This window comes from Myxine glutinosa, chromosome 7 (assembly GCF_964187855.1).
Source record: "Myxine glutinosa chromosome 7, kmMyxGlut1.1, whole genome shotgun sequence".
NCBI lineage: Eukaryota > Metazoa > Chordata > Myxini > Myxiniformes > Myxinidae > Myxine > Myxine glutinosa.
In genome coordinates this window covers 93239929-93254928 of record NC_136267.1, presented here as the reverse complement: position 1 = coordinate 93254928, position 15000 = coordinate 93239929, and the positions used below count along the sequence as shown (strand labels likewise).

The window sequence follows — 15000 nt, the reverse complement described above, 5'->3', positions numbered from 1 at the left end:
CTCTCTCTCTCCTCTCTCTCTCCTCTCCCCTCTCTCTCTCTCTATCTCTCTCTCTATCTATCTCTCTCTATCTATCTCTCTCTCCTCTCTCTCTCTCCTCTCTCTCTCTCTCTCTCTACAAGGAGCTTCAATGCAGGAGAAGGCCATTAGGCCCATCAAGCCTGTTCAATCATGCAAGCATCTTCATACTCTACCATCCCCACACCTTACCTATCCAACTCCTTTTGACAACACTCCACTCATTCCAATGTCACTACCCTTGTAGCGAGACCATTCCATTAATTCACCAGTCTCTGAGTGAAAGACCCTGACCTTATTACCATCCTAACTCTCCTCTTCTTTACTTTTAAACTGTGCCCCCTTGTCCTGTCGGTGTTCATTCTGCTGAAAAATTTTTACACACTTATTTTTGTCTATACCCTTCATTTTCTCAAACATCTCCATCAAATCCTGTCACAATAGTCTCCTTTCTAATGTTAAAAATCCTGTCTCCTTCAGCTGCTCCTCATAGCTTATTCTAGCTAGGCCCGGGATCAATATAGTTGCCCTCGCTATGGCAACTATGTCCTTCAGAAGATGCGGTGACCAAAACTGAACCCAACTAGAAAGCATCCCAGAATAGAAAGCCCGCCCGCGTCTGCATTGTACTCAAATTAAACTAGACGAAAACAATAGCTAAATAAAAATAATAATAAAAATATTAATTATTTTCTACATATTCTCATAATAAAGGTTTGTTGAAAATTGATGATAAAAGCTCAAATGGTAAAGACGTTATGGACTGAACAGACACACTGAAGCTCAATGGTAAATAAACAACAAATATAACATGCATAGCATGGTACTTGTTAAATCCCTAAAATACGTTGTTGACCTTTGCCGCAAAAATAATTGGTGGTTGAAGTGATCGGATATGCAAATCCTCTTCAAATTCAAGTCAATCGGATGAAAATTGAAGATTTTAGAAATTCCAACCTAAGTTGTTGACCTTTGGCCTATGTTGACTTTTTGGCCTATGTCGGCCTCAAAATTATTTGGTGGTTCAATTGAGTGACCAGATATGCAAATCCTCTTCAAATTTTAAGTCAATCGGAAGAAAATTGAGGATTTTAGAAATCTGGCCTATGTTGACCTTTTGGCCTATGTTGACCTTTTGACCTCAAAATTAAAGGGCTTCTTCCTTAATCCAACATTTGGTGAAGTTTCGTAAAGATTGGTTGAAAATTGTGACCTGTAGGCAATTAACATACAAACAGACAGACAGACAGACAAACAGACAGAACGAGAACGGCACTCAGTAGAGAGCATATACCTCCGCCTGGTTGGCCATATCACTCAATGGTGAAGACAAACGACAACAACATGCATTTTAAGGCCATTTTACCTGCCAGAGCGAGGGTTAGTCTTGCGGTCCCCATGACAATCTTTTCCGTTTTGCCCTATTTTCTGCATCTCTCTTTGTTAACCCCCTTGCCCGCATTTCTTCTTCCACCATCTTTAGCCAAGTCTTTCTCGGTCTTCCCCATCCTCTACTCCTTCTACATTCATTTCCATCACTCTTCTCAACCAGTCACTTTAATCCTTCCTCAACACATGACCAAACTATCTCAACCTGTTCCTCTTCACAGCATCAATCACAGGCTCTATTCCCATCATCTTTCGCAATTCATCATTTGTCTTCCTCTCTCTCAATGATACTCCACACATCCACCGAACCATTCTCATTTCCACCCTTTCCAGCCTTCGTTGCTGCTCTACGTTCATTACCCATGTCTCGCTCCCATTAATCATAACACTTCTCACACATGCAGCATACACCTTTCCCTTCAGCTTCAACGACGCTCCCCTCCTCATCAGCATGCCACTCAGTTCCCGAAACTTCTTCCATGCACATCTCACTCGAGCAACCGTTGCCGAGTCTGATCCACCTTCTCCATTCAGCATGTCTCCAAGGTAGCAAAATGTTTTCACACCTTCCAGCTTCATGCCGTCTCCAAGATCCAACTCAACATTTCCTCCATCTGCAGCTCCCTCTGTGCACACCTTACATTTGAATGTAGCTGCCACACTGGTTAATGACCCTCTCAGACCACTACATTTTTGATGAACCCACTCAGCGCACATTGTACATTGAATGGAGTTCACTCTGACACCCTTCCTGCACACAGCACATGGCCACTTCCCAGTTCTTTCCACCTCACCACATGCTTTACCACTTGGCATCACGTTCCTCTTTCCGATATTCACCTTCAGACCTTTTGTCTCCATACATTCCTTCCACTTGTTCATCTTTTCCTTCAGTCCATCCATACTTTCTGCAATCAACACCAGATCATCTGCATACAACAACTCCCACGGTAAACCCTCCTTTACATTCTGAGCCAGCACCTCCATCACAGCTACAAATAGTCGTGGACTTAGTTCCGACACGTGATGCACTCCCACCTTCACCTCAAACTCACCACTGTTCCCGTCCTTCGTCCTTACAGCTGTGCGCGCTCTTTTGTACATTGCCATCACTACTCTGATCAACCATTCCTCCACTCCTAACTTCCTCAATGCCCATGTCAATACTTCACGTAGAACCCTATCGAATGCTTTCTCCAGATCAACAAACCCAAGAAACAACTTCTTCCTCGTCTCCATGTACTTCTCCTGCAACTGCCTCACAATAAAGAGCGCGTCTGTCGTTCCTCTTCCTGGCATAAATCCAAACTGCATTTCATCGATCTTCACCTTCTTCCTTCTCCTCTTCTCCAACACCCTTTCCAATACCTTGATTCCATGCTCCAATAACTTTATCGCTCGGTACGAGCCACACTCCAGAGGGTCACCTTTCCCCTTGTATAGAGGGACAAGGGTACTCCGTTACCAATCCACTGGAATGCGGCCTTCTTTCACCACCAGATTACAGATCTCTGTCATTCTCTTCACACCCCAACTTCCTGCTGCCTTCAACATAGCTCCCACAACTCCCGCTGGCCCTCCTGCTTTTCTACTCTTGATTGCTTTTATCGCTTCCTCAACTTCCTTCTCAGTTATCTTCTCTGCCGGTCCGAAAACTGGGTTACTCTCGATGTTGCGATTCCATTCATTCTCTGTATTCAACAGCATTTCCATATATCATTTCCATCTTCCTTTAATTCCATCTGGGTCCACAACGATTTGTCCCACTTCATCCTTCAAGCAACTCACCCCCATAACATCACACCTCTCTTTCGCTATCTGCTTTGCAATCCTGAATACCATTCTCTGACCCTCTTCCGAATCAAAGCGTTCTCCGAACATTTTCCTGCATGCCCGCTGCGCCTTTGCTACCTCTTTCTTTGCAGCCTTCTTGGCTGCCTTATAACTTTCATGCTCTGCTTTTTCTGCTCCCGTACCCTTCGCCTTCTGCCACTCCTTGAACTTCTTCCTCTTCTCATCAATCCTCTTTCCAACTTCATCATCCCACCACCATGTTTCCGAGTGCCTCGGTGGTCCTTTTGTCCATCCACATATCTCACCAACGGCTCCCAACAGACTATGTTTCATTGACATCCAACCACTTTCAAGCTCAACCACATCATCCTCTACCCTACTCATCCTCTCTTTTAATGCCTCCCTTACTGTCACCTCTTTCAACCTCCACACCTTCATTCTCGGTTAGTACTTCACCCGCCGAGCTCTCCTCGCACCTTTCACCCTTATGTCACAGACAACCAAGTGGTGCTGTGAAACAGCCTCCTCCCCCAGGATCACCTTTGTGTCCCGGAGGTGCCCCCTACCTCACTTACGCACCATCAGGTAGTCAAGAGTTGTCGTCGACCCACCTGACGTGTATGTAACAAGCTTATTATCCTCTTTCTGGAACTGAGTATTGCAAATCAACAAATCAGCTCCATCAGCAAACTCCAAAATCCTTTCACCTTCTCCATTTCTCACACCATATCCGTAACCCCCATGAACTCCCTCAAAACCGTCCATACTCCTTCCCACATGTCCATTTAGGTCTCCTCCTACCACGACAACTTCCTCATCTTTCACGTTTTCCATTAGCTTCTCTATCGCACACCAGAACTTGTCCTTCTCTTCATCGCTCCGACCAACCTGCGTAGCATATCCCGAGATGACGTTCACCAAAAGCTTTCCGATCATCATTTGCACCATCATCAACCTCTCACTCACTCTAGTCACACTCACCACACTGTCTACAAAGTCCTCAGAAAACACCCTTGCCACACAAACTTGTATTTCTGTCTCTGCCTACCCTTCACCATTCTCACACCACTTCCCTTCCATCTCGTCTCTTGCACATAACATATGTCCACTCTTCTTCTGACCAATACTTCCACCACTTCTCCTGATCTCCCTGTCATTGTCCCTACATTCCATGTCCCAAACCTCAGAAACCGATCTCCACTTCGGGCTGTACCCTGCCCATATGTAATTGTAATTGTCATGGTTCTCTTTTTGAGTCAATGTTTTTATGGCCGGATGCCCTTCCTAACGCCAACCCACTTAGTCGCCTCCTACGACACGCAGGGATACGGTGTACCTATTCTAAACCAGGATACGCACCGGGATGGTGAAGAATGGTGAAAAATCACTTAAAATTTCTACTCGCCAGATCCGGATCCGCATCTTCACTAAAATTGAATCAACTATTCCTTGTCACGCACACAACCTGTCCACCAAGTTTTGTCCAAATCCGTCGATAACTTTTTGAGATATCCTGCTATATATCGTTTTTGGCCCTATCTCCCAATGGTGAAGAATCACTTAAAAAATTCTCGTAGCCGAATCCGGATCTTCAAAATATCTGCCAGATTTTGTCCGAATCTGGCCTCAAAGTTTTTGAGATATTTTGTTCACAGACAAACAGACAGACAGGGGTGAAAACATAACCTCCATCCACCTTTGGTGGCGGAGGCAACGCACAAGCCCAACCAATGTACTTGAAAAGTCTTTGATTTCCGCAACTAATAAATACTGAAGCGAATAAAACACCCGGCCGTCTTGCGTCGTGCAGTGGCGGACCCTCTGATATGGGCCTAGCTAGACCTCTCACCCACCTCTGGTGATCTGAGCAGGTATGCACAGGCCGCTGGGTCTATTTTTATTTTATTTCCATATACACGCACACACGCACACATCTCCCCACTCCACTCCCAACACACACACACACACACACACCAACCCCCCCCCCCCCACCTACACACACACACACACACACACATATCCCCCCACCCCTAACACACACACTGTTTTACCTGGTGTTGGGCTAGCGGCTAGGGTGCCGGCTTATGAGCTTATGATCCGAGGATCCTGGGTTCGAATCCCGGTCAATCGCTGAATTAACGCCAGGGGGGTTGACTCAGCCTGTCATCCTTCCGAGGTCGGCAAATTGAGTACCAGTTCACTGGTAATTCCCTGCTTGTCGTTAAAGGCGGCAAAAAGGGTTGGCGTCAGGAAGGGCATCCGGCCGTAAAACATTGCTTCAAAAAGGGGACCGAAAAACAACAACAACCACAGTTCCCGAAAAAGGCCAACCCCCGCTTGCGGGGAAAAATGGCCTCTAAAGGTGGTTTTTAAAATATTTTTTTTATACAAAGTCTAGGCTCGTGGAAGAGCAAGAACACTGATCGGATTAGGAGCCAACATAATAAAAATAACCATAGAAAGAGAGGGGTGGAGCACCAACAGCATGGATGAGCAACAAAAAGACTAATAGAGGGAGACTGTGACAAATAAGGGATGCAGGGAGAAAAGAGGGAAGATGCATGGGGTGGACAGCATGGATATAGAAGCAAGCACTCAGGAAGGAAAAACTGGGAATTTGGTAGGAGGTGGGCTTGGTGGTCGGGATGGGGGAAGGTCAACGAGGGTCGAAAAGATCATGGTTTTCGATGGGGGATGATCTGAGATGCTGGTGAACAACTGTTTTGAAGATTTGGAGGGACAAAGGGAAGTTGGTTCCACAAGTGGAAAAAAAAGAGGACCGAATGAGTGGAGGTGAACAGTGTTCCTGGATTTTGGGAGTTTCACCAGAAAGGGGTTGACGGTGGACCATGTAACCGCCGCAGAAACCTAGGGGGAGCATGGAAAGAGCAGAGGGTGCAAGACCAGAGAGGATGCGGTAGAAGACAAAGACATCACCGACTTGTCTGCGATGGGAAAGTGATTGGCTTATAGACTCACCTACATCACGGGAGATTCCAAAGATCTTGAAGGCCTTGGTTTCGATGACGTCACGCTGAGCAAGATGTGAAGTGGAGGAGCCCACCCAGAGGCAGGAGCAGTATTTGCCTCTAGAAACACAAAAATCGTACCCCAGCAATCTTTAAGGCCATTGACAAGATCATATCAGATAGACAGACTCCAGCTGAAGTACTATGGAACATGTGAACGTTTCTTTTAATAGAAACGAGAAGCCCTCTGATATTTATCTATCTACGTACTATATGTCTCTGCAATCCATCATCCCCTAACTTCCTTCCAAAAAGGTTAACATACATCCCTCTATTAACCTACTTCAAGATTCAATACTTTATTACCACATCAACTTGACAGTTAGGAATTTGAGGTGGTGTGCTCTCAAAGACAAAGAAAATGAAAAAAATCCATTAAAAAATCCATAAAAATCCAAAAAAATCCTTCATCCTCCAGATCTATCCAATACCATCCTCCGTCCATCCATCTTCCCTTCTATCATCAAAGGATATGAGTTACTATTACCCTTCGGCCTCCACTTAACTACACAGCCATCACCACGTCATGCCTCTTCAAATAAATCTCGATAATATTCTGCATTTTTAACACCAGGTATCCAACTATTTCCCAGTAACATATTTTACTGTTTAGCTCTTTCACATACTTTGATTGTGTTAGGAAATAATTTATTAATATTCAGATATTAACAAGTTAAATGGTTACAGGTGGGTGCGTTTTGTTTATTATATGTTCCGATTGCAGGAGTGCATGGATTTTCGACCTGGTGATAATTATTAGATATCACGATGGTCCTTTTTAAGTCGAGGTTCGGAAGGTCATCGACTCAAAAGTTGTCATCCTGAAATAAGTCCTCAACCCAAGTATCTGTGCACGAGCGGAAGGGAAGCACGTGGTGAAACTACCACGATAGAAAAACATGGAATCTGTTATTCCTGCATAATAGGTTTAAAGAGCGCAATGATGGGAGGTTCAATAAGGAATGTGTTCAGGTGTTGTATTTGGATGCACCTGACGCTTAAACAAAAGAAGAGAGTAAAATGAGTTTAACAACTTATTGATTTATTCAAACATTTGATTGGGTAAATCTCGGTTATAAATGTTGCACTACCTGTACTGTACTTTATACTGTATGCGTAAATATGCAATCTCTTGTGTACAGCTTTGTTTTTAGCCGCGTCGCAGACGCTGGTCATAGAGTGCCCTCTGCTGTTGTTGTTGTTCTTCTTCTTCTTTTCTTCTTCTTCTTCTTGTTGTTCTTGCAGAGAAGACAAAACCTCAAAGCTCCACCCATTCTGGGAACCATAGCTCCACCCATTTTGGGAGAGGCTTCATATAAACAAATATCCACCATTTTATTAACTCGCATAGCTTTGAGGCCTGTTTTATAGGCCCGTGGTGTCTTCCTCTCTCACACAGTTTTATTTCAAATCAAATTCGATATATCATTTCATTTTTCACAGTCGCTAACATAGTTTTAGACTCGGTTGAAAAAAAACGGGAAGAAAATCCGATGAAAGTTGTCCTTTATAGAACGAAATGAATTCTCAAAGGCCTGTAACTTCAAGTCCATTGAGATTTTTTTTTTTTAAATCGCGGCATGGTCAGTCATACACCGCCCGAAATAAGAGACGGGAAAATGCCGAGATATATATATTTTGTTTAAATCGCGGCATGGTCAGTCATACACCGCCCGAAATAACAGACGGGAAAATGCCGAGATATATTAAAAATTCGTCCATTTGATGACAATCGTCACGATGAAATATTTAATTTATACGTCGTCACAATAATGTGGAGAGAGGAGCATAGCTTCGTTCACGTGTCGCCACACACGGGAAATTGCCGAGATATATTTTTTTTAAATCGCGGCATGGTCAGTCATACACCGCCTGAAATAACAGACGGGAAAATGCCGAGATATATTAAAAATTCGTCGCCACACACGGGAAATTGCCGAGATATATTTTCACTTTGCACAAAAATAACATCAAGTAATCGAATCAATAGGAATGTCCTGTGCCTATAACATCGACGTTATAGGCACAGCTGCATCTAGGCATTGTGTAACATCGACGCGGCTTTTGTTTTAATTAAAACTTTTTGTACTTGTTTTAATATTATCCTGTAGCTTTGGATGAATTTGAAAAAACTTTTACTGAATTATTTCTCTCCAAGGAGTGTTTCCGTGTTTCAGGATGGGGGAGAGGGGGAGAAGGATAGGGCGGAAAGACAGCACTAGCCTGTTGTATATACACTACAGTCATGTGAAAAAGTAAGTACACCCCATGTAAAGTTTTGACTTTTTCAACATATTTCAACATACAGCTATTTGATCTTCCTTTCAACAATATTGAGATTTTTTTTTTTTTTTTTTTTTTTTTTTGTATACAAGATCGAGGCTCGTGAAAGATCTAACATTAATCATACAAAAAGTCAAACCGACACATAAAAACACAAAAAATAAGGGGAGCGGTAGACAAGATGGGGAGAGAGGGGGAAGGACCCAAACACAACATTTGAGAGCAGGGACATCGGGAGAAATGTTTTAGGGGGAGGGCTTTGGGGGGAGGTGGGAGAGGTATAAAACATATGAACACTGCAAGGACTTCCAGCAAAGAAGTTGGAATTTCAAAAAAAAAGTGTATCTGGGGTGAATTAGCGGGGGAAGAAAAGATCAAGGTTTTGGATGGGGGAAGAGATGGTGGTGATAAGAGATGGTGGTGACCAGCTGTTTTAAAGACCTTGAGGGAGGAGGGAATGGGGATTGAAGGGAGTGGGGGAGTTTGTTCCAGAGGCGGGAGAAAAGGTGAATGAAAGAGTGAAGGTGAGCAGAGAGCCTAGATTTTGGCAGTTTAACCATAAGAGGGTTGCAGGCAGATCTTGTGCGACCTGAAGGAATATTGTGGGGACAGAGCACAGAGAGAGCTGGGGGAGCAAGGCCGGAGAGGAGTCGGTAGAAGGCAGAAAGACCACCAACCTGCCTGCGGTGAGTGAGTGAAAGGCCCTCGGAGTTAACTTCATCGCAGGAGATTCCAATGATTCTGAAAGCTTTGGTTTCAACAGCGTGAAGCCGAGCTAGGTGTGAGGCAGGAGCACCAGCCCAGAGGGTGGAACAGTATTCCATTGAGCTGCGGATGAAATCCTTGTATGTGGTGAGGAGCTCAGTGTGCCAAGGAAGGACTTTGCACGATGGAGGATGCCCAGTCGGCGACTGGCTTTGGAGGCCAGCTTGGAAATGTGGTTTTCCCAAGAAAGATCATGGCAGATAGTGAGACCCAAAAGCTTGAGCGACAGAACTTCTTGGGGAGGATTGTTGAGAAAGTAGATGGGAGGGTTTTCCAGTCGGTCCTTTCGGAGAGACATTGTAAGAGTGTGAGATTTGTCAGGATTGAAAGACATGTTCCACTTGTTTGACCAGTCTGTGATTTTGTCCAGGTCTGCAGAGAGTGAGGAGGCTGCAGACTGCCGATCTGAGGGATGAGGAATGGAGCGGCAGATAGTGGAGTAATAAAGGTGATATAATATAACAAAAATCATGAAACATTTACATTTTGTAGTCCATTGTATAATTTAAATAAACATGAATGCAAATTTCGCATGTGGAAAAAGTAAGTACACCCTTGGCTCTAATAGGTGGTATTGCACTCTTTGGCAGAACAACCTCAAGGAGGCGTTTCTTATAACTGTCTACCAGTCTCTGACATTGAATGGGAGAAATTTTTTCCCACTCCTCCATGCAGAATTCTTTCAGCTGTGCAATGTTTGAGGGGTTTCTTGCATGCACAGCTCGTTTCAAATCCCCCCACAACATCTCAATGGGATTTAGATCCGGGCTTTGACTTGGCCATTCCAGAACCCTCCATTTCTTTCTTTTCAGCCATTCCTTGGTGGATTTACTGGTATGTTTAGGGTCATTGTCATGTTGCAAGGTCCACCTTCGGTTGAGCTTCAACTTTCCGACAGATGGTCTCACATTATCCTCAAGCACCCTCTGGTACAATGAAGAATTCATAGTGGATTCTATGATGGTGAGCTGCCCAGGCCCTGATGCAGCAAAGCTGCCCAAACCATAATATTTCCACCACCATGCTTTACAGTTGGTATCAGGTTCTTGTGGTCAAATGCTGTCTTTGATTTTCGCCAAACATGTCTTCTGGTACTGTGGACAAATAGCTCTACCTTTGACTCATCTGTCCAGATCACATTGTTCCAGAAGTGCTGGTGTTTGCCAAGGTGTTCATTGGCAAACTTTAGTCTTGCCCTGATGGTCTTTCTGGACAGCAAAGGTTTCCTCCTGGCACACCTCACATGTAGATCAGATTTGTGCAGCCTCTTTCTAATGGTAGACTCGTGCACTTTGACATCAACAGTGGCAAGAGCTACCTGTCGGTCCCGTGATGACATTCTGGGGTTCTTAGAGACTTCTTTCAGCATACTGCGGTCTGCTCTCGGGCTGAACTTGCTGGGGCGGCCTGGCCTGAACAAGTTGGCAGTTGTTTGGAATCTTCTCCACTTGCAGATGATCTTCCGCACAGTCAAACGATTGATTTCGGAATTGTTTGGAGATCTTTTTAAATCCTTTCCCAGACTCGTAGGCATTCTTTCTGAAGGCCTCAGAGAGCTCTTTTGATCTAGGCATAGTTACGCCGCACACTTCAACAACAAAGAGCAAACCATACTAAATGTCTGAGGTTTAAATAAGACAGGTTTCTCCAAGATCATCTCTAATGATGTTCTAATGATTTGCACCTGAGCTGGTGCACCTGATTCTAATTTTAGGTATTTGAAGTAGTGATAAATGTAGGGGTGTACTTACTTTTTCCACATGCGAAATTTGCATTTATGTTTATTTAAATTATACAATGGACTACAAAATGTAAATGTTTCATGATATTTGTTATACTAGGGCATGCCCGTACTATATCTATATCTAAAATTATATCCCCCCCCTCTATTTACATGAAATGGTTTGGTCCAAAGCGAACGGCTTGCGAGTACGGTGACAATCCCCCCCCCTCCATTTACATGAAATGGTTTGGTCCAAAGCGAACGGCTTGCGGAGTTTGGTAAAGAAATCGCCATAGCGTGCACAAACGCGCAGTTACGATGAATCGCAAATTAGTTTTAATTAGTTTTAAAACATAGTTTAACGCCCACATAGTTTGCCAACGTGAAATAAATGAATACGCTCTCAAATGTGCCGTCCGAGGCAGAGTCTGTTCGGCACGTTCGGCACACGTGATAGCTCGCTGCTCTCTGATTGGTTGAATCGTTTTTTGGACATAGCTCGGTAACTACTTGTCCGATTAATATGAAACCTTGAAAAGGCACATCCTCGGGTCCCCAGCAATATACCTGGCAAGTTTAAAGTATATCGGACCCGTGGTTGTCGAGAAACAGCGGTCACAGACATACATACATACATACATACATACATACATACATACATACATACACACAGAGATTACTGGAATTATAGATAGATTATATCACCTTTATCTATCAATATTGTTGAAGTGAAGATCAAATAGCTGTATGTTGAAATATGTTGAAAAAGTCAAAACTTTACATGGGGTGTACTTACTTTTTCACGTGACTGTACAGTACCTAACAGGGTCCTGAAAAACATCCACACAATGCAAAATGTGACTTCAACGCCTCAGCTCCCCCTACCTCGCAAACCCAAGGATCCTCAATCTCCCATTCCCCCAACAAATCCTCAACCTCCCCCTCTCCCAATCAATCTTCAACCTCCCTCCACCCATCACAACTCCTCAACCTCCCCCACCCCCCAACAACTCCTCAACCTCCCCCTCTCCCAATCAATCTTCAACCTCCCTCCACCCATCACAACTCCTCAACCCCCCTCCCCCAACCACAACTCGTCAACTCCCCTCCCCACCACAAATCCTCAGCCCCCCTCTCCTACCACAACCCCTGAACCACCCCCAACTGCAACTCCTCAATAGCTCCCCCAACAACTCCTCGAATCCCCTCCCCCCTCCAAAACTACTCAACACCCCCCACCACTACAACTTCTCAAACCCTCCCCTCCCACACCCCCCCCCCCCCCCCACCCCCAATAACACAGATACCATGATCAAAAGAGCAACAGCACGGCTATTTACTTATTAAACAGTCACATGACGTCAATTGGTCTCTGGGTGATTAATAATCTGCTGAAGGACACATTGAGTTTGGGACAATTAGCATTCGCATGGAAAGCACCCAGTGTCCGGTGCGTTGACTGCTTGGGCTTGAACCCCCATTTGGATGGGGGTGTAAGGGGTTACCAGCATGTCGGCTGAGATGGCTCAGATGTTCCATAGATGGCTCAGATGTTCCACCAAAGCATGGCAGTGCCCGCCTCAATGACTTGCTTTATACACATCATTTCACACACAGAACCTGCCCTGACTGACTTTCTTCTGTTGTGCATTTTTAAACTTGAAAGCATCAAATACTCTTCACTTTACAAATTCAAAATTGCTTAAAACCAAACGTTATTAATAAATATTGTATTCCATAGTTAGTCTACATATACAATTTATTACGTCCAAAGTTTTTCGAAGGATTGTTTAATTACATAATTGGAAAAGAATGAACTCGCCTTAAATAAGCTCTTCATATACACCCCAATAATATGAAAAAATATAATTAGATTACAGTTTGATCCCTAACTTCAGTTTTCAGTTGCTGTACTTTTACCAAGTAATAATAAACAACTAATTCCCAAGTAGGGAACACTTCTCTCCCCTCCTCCCTCCTCTCCCCACCTCCCTCCTCTCCCCCTCTCTTCTCTCCTCTCCCTCCTCACTTGCCTCTCCCCCTCCCTTCTCTCTCCTCCATCCTCCTCTCCCCTCCTCCTTCCTCTCCCCTCCTCCTTCCTCCCCCCACCTCCCTCCTCTCCCCACCTCCCTCCTCTCCCCACCTCCCTCCTCTCCATCTCTCCTTCTCCCCTCTCTTCTCTCCTCTCCTGCCTCTTCCTCATCTCCCCACCTCCCTCGTCTCCCCTCCTCCCTCCTCTCCATCTCTCCTTCTCCACTCTCTTCTATCCTCTCCCTCCTCACCACTCCTCTCCCCACCTCCCTCCTCTCCCCACCTCCCTCCTCTCCATCTCTCCTTCTCCACTCTCTTCTATCCTCTCCCTCCTCACCACTCCTCTCCCCTCATCCTTCCTCTCCCCTCATCGTTCCTCTCCCCACCTCCCTCCTTTCCCCACCTCCTTCCTCTCCCCACCTCCTTCCTCTCCCCACCTCCCTCCTCTCCCCACCTCCCTCCTCTCCCCACCTCCCTCCCCCCAACCCCCCACTTTCTCCCCGTCGCCACATCACGTCCGACCAGATACATTCAAAATGGCTATAAGAATGCATTTTTGCCAATAAAGCAGAGATAGAATGCATATCAGGCACACGCAATATCCTGAAATAATGAAGGTACTACATCTATCTCCTCCAAACGTCCATTCCCGTAGGACAAAATCGGCTGGCGCAACAACACCAGACTGCTCGTGTTCTCAACAGACGCGGGCTTCCACTTTGCTGGGGATGGCAAGTTGGGTGGCATTGTTTTGCCAAATGATGGACATTGCCATTTGAATACAGATGGTATGTACAGCGAGAGCAACCACTTGGTGAGTATAATAGTTTCAATGAAGCATTAAGTCGAGGTTGAATTACATATTTGGATTAAAAGGGGTTGCGGGAGTGGGGTTGGGGTAGACGTGATCTAACCAATGACCGATGAGAAAACATGGCGGAAACCACCTGATTGAGATTAGATAATACAAGAGCAGGGTTAGATGAAGAGATGAGGGCCTGAAGGCTTTGTACATGCAGTTACCCCAAAAAGATTGTGCTCTTTAAATCAGGAACCTAACAGCCTCGGCCTACTAATAGAACAACCATCCGATCCTTTGTGCATTGAAATCAAGTGCTGGAAAACACATGCAGTGAATTGCTATTCCGTCGCTCCCTGGGTACATGCCTAATGGGAGCGTAGGGTTGATTTAACAAGATGCTATTATAGCTGTTCATGTTACCTTTCAGGATTATCCATCTGTAGCTCAGCTGGTACAGAAACTGGGAGAAAACAACATTCAGCCAATTTTTGCAGTCACTGAGGAGTTCCACAGTGTGTACAAGGTAACGACCTCTGGGTCACCGTTTATCCTCTAGGAATTGGTTTGCTTCCTCCAGTTGCCCCACACAGTTCAATAAATTGTGGAAATGAGTCTTTTTTTTAAAGTACGCATTTTTGCTGTGGGTTCTTCTTTGAGACAATGGTAATTTGATTTCATGTACATGTACATGGTCCCCTTGTGTTTTATACCTCTCCCCCCCTTCCCACGCCTCCTCCCCCCAAGCCCTCTCCCTCCCACACTTCTCCCTGCTCTCAAATGTTGTGTTTGTGTGCTTCCCCTTCTCTCCCCATCTTCTCTTCCGCTCCCTCTTTTTATATATTTTGTTTGTCTGGTTGATTTGTTTGTGAAATAAATGTTAGCGCTTTCACGAGCCTCGATTCAGTATACAAAAAAAAAGAAAAAATAGAAGCTCAGATTTTCCAATATGGCGTCCAATGGTGTACGTGTTTTTGCAGGGGCTCAGCGGTTTGATTCCAAAATCGGCGGTCGGCATGCTTTCGGCAAACTCGAGCAATGTCATCCAGCTCATCATCGATTCTTACAATGTACTGGATCTACAGCCCTCCTAGCTACCTGCACAGCATGTACCATCACACCTTAACGAGAGGCCTTGTGATAGCTACAGGCATCTGTTTGGGACACCA

The 15000-nt window shown here is 44.9% G+C and overlaps 1 protein-coding gene and 1 long non-coding RNA gene across 7 annotated transcripts in view; one reads left to right on the top strand and one right to left on the bottom strand.

Moving 5' to 3' along the window:
• Nucleotides 1-6290, bottom strand: part of LOC144892968 (uncharacterized) — a 23053-nt gene extending 16763 nt beyond the window's left edge. Inside the window, exon 1 of the long non-coding RNA XR_013624114.1 lies at nucleotides 6181-6290. This is a non-coding gene — a long non-coding RNA (uncharacterized LOC144892968). The remainder of the gene's footprint in view (nucleotides 1-6180) is intronic.
• Nucleotides 1-15000, top strand: part of LOC137431420 (integrin beta-1) — a 125200-nt gene that overhangs the window by 76521 nt on the left and 33679 nt on the right. For 4 of the 6 annotated variants that reach the window (XM_078781999.1, XM_068122719.2, XM_068122717.2 and 1 more), the window contains exons 7-9: nucleotides 13688-13846; nucleotides 14262-14357; nucleotides 14812-14901. In XM_078781999.1, coding sequence (XP_078638125.1) covers nucleotides 13688-13846; nucleotides 14262-14357; nucleotides 14812-14901 — 345 coding nt within the window. The remainder of the gene's footprint in view (nucleotides 1-13687; nucleotides 13847-14261; nucleotides 14358-14811; nucleotides 14902-15000) is intronic. The other 2 variants (XM_078782001.1, XM_078782000.1) reach the window with 1 other exon arrangement.